Genomic DNA, 5,844 nt, shown 5'->3' with positions numbered 1-5,844 from the left:
GAGCAGGCTGTGGCAGTGCCTGTGTGCACACTCCTCCCTCAGACTCCACAGACATCCAGAGCAAGTGTTTGTCACACGTATGGGCCCACCTGGATTTTTGTTACGCCACAGGCTGGCCCTGTTTGTGAGGCTGCTGCAGGAAAATTCTAAGCAGTCAATTTCTAGCTCCCTCTTTGCTTTGCTTTGCTTCCCCTTCTGCTTCCATCTCCTATTTTACAGAGAAAAAAAGGCAGGAGGACAGATGGAGCAAGCAAGGCCAGGCATCGAGCATGATAAGCTCTTTGCCCGAGGACCAAACCCACTGTCCATGACTGCAGTGAGTCCAACCATCACTCAGAAGTAGCTTCTGGAAGTGGCTTCTCTGATCCCTGCTTCCTGCCTTTTTTCTGTTTACTGCTCTGCTGTTTGACCTATTCAAGCCCATGGTCTGAGCTTTTACTCCACCCAGTCCATGAGACAGAAAAGTGTTTTTGACTATTAAGAGTTCAGGGTTTGGTTCCTTTTTTTTATTATTATTCGGCCTTGCATTTTTGCTTGTGTGTAAGAAAAATAGATGCAAGAGATGGTTAGAGAATCAAACAAGAGACTGCTTCCTCGAAATGTATGCCAGGAATAACCTCAAGCTAGTGACACTGGATAAGTCATTTTTTTTCTGGATGCTGGCACGTTATGACTGGCCAGTAACTTACCAACTTTTCCAGCTCCCACAATGGATAGTAAACTGATATAAGTTAGACTATCCTGGGTAAACACTCATCATCCATATTAATATCCGCTCTGCCTGTGATTATTGATCATCCAGCAAGAGGGTGACGTACTGCAGATGCACAGGGCTGATGTATTCAGAGGGTATTCACCTGGTTAATGGGGTGCATCTCCAAGTGTATCCGTCTTTCAATCATTTCAGTCATGACTTCCTGCAAGACTACAGGTTTCCCTCAGGAGTCATCAGACCTTCTACTTCTCCATCTACAGGGCTGACAAGAGATCCCTTCAGACTCCTCCGCCCTGCCACGAAAGGGGAGGGCACCTGCACTCCAAAGGTTTAAAAAGGGACCCCTGAACACGTAGGAGATCTTGTGACACGTTATCCCAAGAAAAGAAGACTGAAGGTTTGCTGCTGAGATAAGTATGAAGGTAAGTGAGATTTTTTTTTTAGTGTGCAGGAAACATTTAGCTTGCAATTTATGGGTTTTTTTCATGTGAATGCAATATTTAGGAACTGCAGAGGGACTTAATGATTTTACCTTAAAAATAACCTGAGGCAAACATATAAATAGATCTATTTAGTGTTCTTGAAACAACTGCACTAAGAAAAGAACATAACCAGGATGAAATAAACCACGGTGGATTAAATCATAGTGTCAGATGCTCTCTATTGCCCATCACTGTACTCAACACATGAATAACAACATGGTCTGTGAGCACAAGCAGAGATACAACTTATTCACAGAGGATTCACGCTTGGTGCTTTCATTTGCATGTGCTGCACCAGTGGACAGGCTCCAAGAATCAAAAAAATCTCATGACATGTGTGTAATCATGGTTGATGTTAATAGGATGATAAGTTTAAAAACTCCTTTTTGAACTTGAGAAGTAGTGATTTGGTCTCCTTGTTGGTTGGCTTGTTTGTTTGGAATGACACATTTGCTTGTTGTCTAAGGTTTGGTAAAATCAAGGTAGACTTTATACCATCTTTCCCCTCAGTTTGTACATTATTCTCATTTTTGGAGGATCTGACGTCTTTGCAAATAGGAACACAAAAGATACTTGCCTTGATGGCAGTTCTCACCTTTACAATGAGTTTGACTGAAGAGAATAAAGCATGTTTGTTTTAACATCCATCCTCTGATCAGAGCAGTGTGCATTGAAATACCCACTGAGCAAGAGGGGGTTTGGCAGGAAGGCAGCAACAAAGGGAAACACCCTCACATTTAGATGTGAAGTTGAGAGGATCTACGGGTCTGAAAGTCTGAAAGTCCTTTCCTGTGCCTCGTTGGCTCTTTGTTGTGCACAGGGGCTGCATAAACTGACAGCATCAGGGCTGGCACTGTTCCTGGCAGCATCCTTTGTTGTGTTCTCCTGGAGTGCCCCACAGGTGAGCTGCTCAGGCTGGACCTGCCTCATCCATGGAGCTCAGAGGTTGGTGCCACTAAGTATTTGTACTAATTAGCAAAGCCATGCAATGTTGACATGCCTCTTTTCTCTTTTTGTTTTGTGTGAAGGCTCATTTCCAAAGGAGAAACTGGACTCCTCAGGCCATGCTCTATTTGAAGGGTGCACGTAAGTCCCGAGCTCTTTCTGTTCTGAGGAGATGTTGGCTCCACACAAGCAGTAAATCCTAAGGATGCTGTGGAGGTAGAAGCTCTGAGGACTACAGGGATGTGCTAATTAGTTATTTCTTCTTGTCTCTGATACAGTGGCATTGGCAATATTATTATTATTATTTTATAAAGAAATCAAACTGAAGAAAGCAAGTGTTGGAAGGAGAAAAGAGAAGAAAGTGCTGAAAACATGCAGAGTTTGAAACTTCATTGTAAAACCTGTTAGAAAAGCAGTTTACTTACCTGAAATAATTTTAAAGGGGGCTTAAAACATACTGGATATAATTATTATTTCTTTATTCCTGTTCAGGCTTTATTAAAACAGCTTCTCAAGCAGTAGGAGAACACACATTCTTATTTCAAGCATCTTTGCATCAGAGTTGGTATTAAGACCACAAGCAACCTCTTCTAAGAGGAACTTAGATCAATATTGTGATATTAAGGTGGTGTAAATGACATTTTGAGTTTCTGCTGTTAGTCCAGAGTTAAAGTACAATTAAATATAAAAATAAAATTCAGAGCCAAAGAGAGTTTTTTCCTTCGATTCAAACCCACAAAATTCTATAGAAATATTAATATTTTTAATAAATTACACTCTGAATTGTTGTTTCAAAATTAAAAGCTATTAGGTAGGGTAGGTATTAAGAGAGCAAGAAAAATAGCTTCCTTGAAATCAGAAAAAAAATGAAGGTCATAATCCTGAGAGAAATGTAAAAGGGAGACAAAACAAGTAATGGCAACACAAAATAAATATAGGCTCCAAACATAAACATAACTGAAAGAAGTTCTTGTGACATTAATTTCTATTCATAAAAGAAAGAATTTGTCACTTTTTTGTTTGTTTTTATTTTTTAATTATTTCAACTGAATTGTATTACTTCTATGCCAAGCTTTGCATTATTCTTACTGCTGCATAGGAAGAAATGTGACTTTGTTTTGTTAGTTTGGGGTGGTTTTTTACACTTTTTAAAATAGAAATATCACTTTAAAAGGCAATACTTTATAGTCCAGCAAAGAGATTGAAGGCTCTTGACCATAGAGTAGGAAAGAGGGAGGAAAATAAAATAAATTCCTCCCTAAGTGCAGTTCCTACAGCAGGTTAATACAAGAAAGAAAAGTGCTGAAACACCAGTTCTATGGAATAAAGGATGTCTCTGAGTGTTCCGGTCCAGGATGGGCTAATCCTGACTTGGAAAGACCCTGAGATGGACTTACAACCTCCCACTTTATGCTTGTAGAAGTAGTGCTGTAATTTTGCATTTTGAAACGAGCACTTTGGGGACTGTAAAGCAGGAATTCCAACACTCTGGGGAGGTTGTTTTTAACCCTTCTCCCACTGCTTTTGTAGAGGGGCGTCGGTTCATCCCAGAGGAGAGCCAGAGGAAGGATCTGTATGGCAGGATGCAGCTTGGTAAGTGCAGTGCACAGGGGCAGGCAATGCACCGATCCTTCCACAGGTTATGGGAGAAATCTGTGCGATTTGTTTTCCTGAAATCGTATACAAGGAAGCAATTAAACCCCCTTTTGTTAGTTCCTTCTCTCCAAAAAGCCCATGACAAAGTGGCTTTCCATTCTTGTGCACCTGTGTGACTTTATTTACATAATTTCCAGACTGACCTGGCTGCTAAGTGAGATTCTCATCAGTACTTTTGACTTGCTTTTTCCACTGGGAAAAAATAAAGTCAAGTTATTAATTGTGCTGAACTGAAAAAATTACAAAATTAGACAACATTAACCTGTGCTAGCCAATGCTTTTGGAGGAAACAGATTTTTGTAGCAAAGTAAGGAACATACAAAAAAAGAAAAGAGACTTTGAAATAACCTCCCTCCTAAAAAGATTGCTAATATCTTCTGTGTTATCTATCAGGCTCAGCAGAGAATGTTACAGAGTGAAGGAGATAACAATATTTTCTTGTCCTTGTGTCTCTAGTTACATAAATAATAATAAAACAAAGAACAAAGCAAAGAAATGCCCTCAGATGCTAACAAACCATGCATCTGTGATTTTATCATTCTAGAAACACGAAGCCAAAACACAAATCCTTTATCTCTTTCTGAAGCTGCTGCACTGTTCCTTAGTTCCTTACAGAAAGCAAAAGAAGGTAAATGCATGTTTTGTCTTACTCTGACCTTTTTCAAAAGGAGTTTTTCAGCATTTCATTTACTAACAACTTAGTAAATTGATCTAGTTTGGATTGAGACGGTGTTCTACAGAGTGCATTGTGTTACATTTGCACAGATTAGAACAAGAGTCACATAAATGACAACAGGTATATTTTTGTATATTCTGCTTTTAATTTATTTTTCAGATTTTTTGCTGGTTTAAATGGCTAATTTGGATAATTTGGGAATGGCTAGTTTGAATTGAATTTTCCAAGCCAAATCTTTACTGGGGCTCCTTTTTCTTCAGAATGTTGTTTGCTTTTAAAATTTTCATTCTTCCACTGGATCTTGTGTCCTGGTGTAAAGGCTTTAAAGGATCTGTAAAAGCCCCAGCAGAGGAGGTATGGGATTCACATTTGGCTCCTGAAAACCCAGCTGCTGGCACAGCTGACAAGAGGTTCCAGTGACACTTAAAGCTCTGGAACATCCTGAAAAATCCCATAATTCACGTGTTCCCAGACTCCCAGAGATATTGTCTAACCCTCCAGACCCTGAAGCCTCACCACCAGCCACGTGCTTCCACTTCTCACTTAACCTCAGAACACACATCCTCCTTCCACAGCACCCCTCAGCAACACCCAGCTGCTGAGTCAGGCTTAAATAACTTGTCTTCCCTCACCTCCTTCATACGTATTGTACTGCCTTGGATGAGGACCCCTATCCTGTGTTCCCCAGCTCCCTCACCCCGTATAAACCACCTTTCCTCTCTAGAGCAGCTTTCCTGCAAGGCCATTATCCCCTCGTTGTCTGATGAACAGACACAGCTCACCAGGCTGAGACCCTAAATCTGTGTCCTCTCTCTCTATGCCTTTCACCTCTTCACCTCTGCAGGGACACAGACTTTTTTTGGGAGGACAGAGAGGAGGATAAACCCTAGAGACTGTGGAGAGTCCGTGCTGTGCTCTGGCCCCGGGTGCTGGGGGGGTTGTAGTAGCACATACAACCCCAGGAGTTTGTCCAGATTATGCTCTTCCCCTCTTTGGTTCAGGACAGGGAGGAACACAAGGTGGCTAAAAACCACCTGGCTGAGAGTTCCTTATTCAGACTATCAGTCGCTGACGTGCTGACAGGGGAAAAAAAAGGGCTTTACTTGCATTAGGAAATGTGAAGTAAACCCCTAGTAAAATATGAGGTGATTGTGTACCTTAGACACCTTTCCTGAAATGCCAAGAGGGTGTGAGAAACACCTCCCAGAATTTACCTGGTGTATGGACAGGGGTGTTGGAACCACTCCTGTCTTTGCCACATCCTAAAATCTCCCACTGTACCTCATACAGTGCTGAGGGTCCATGTTCAGCTCTTTTTCCCTGTCCTGGCCTAACTACACTAACAAAAAAAAAAAATTCAGTGGCATTTT

The 5,844-nt window shown here is 41.2% G+C and overlaps 1 protein-coding gene across 1 annotated transcript; it reads left to right on the top strand.

The window, feature by feature from the left end:
* The first annotated feature begins 1,079 nt into the window (after window positions 1-1,079).
* Window positions 1,080-4,500, top strand: LOC113982998 (spexin prohormone 1). Its single transcript, XM_027711711.2, has 5 exons — window positions 1,080-1,137; window positions 2,018-2,098; window positions 2,226-2,283; window positions 3,673-3,735; window positions 4,343-4,500. Exons 1-5 carry the CDS (start codon window positions 1,132-1,134, stop codon window positions 4,498-4,500), a joined length of 366 nt encoding a protein of 121 aa, XP_027567512.1. The 5' UTR covers window positions 1,080-1,131.
* The last annotated feature ends 1,344 nt before the right edge of the window (window positions 4,501-5,844 follow it).

Source organism: Pipra filicauda, unplaced genomic scaffold (assembly GCF_003945595.2).
Source record: "Pipra filicauda isolate LSUMZ 115617 unplaced genomic scaffold, ASM394559v2 scaffold1437_size13654_pilon, whole genome shotgun sequence".
Classification (NCBI taxonomy): domain Eukaryota; kingdom Metazoa; phylum Chordata; class Aves; order Passeriformes; family Pipridae; genus Pipra; species Pipra filicauda.
This window is presented reverse-complemented; position numbering and strand designations above follow the sequence as displayed.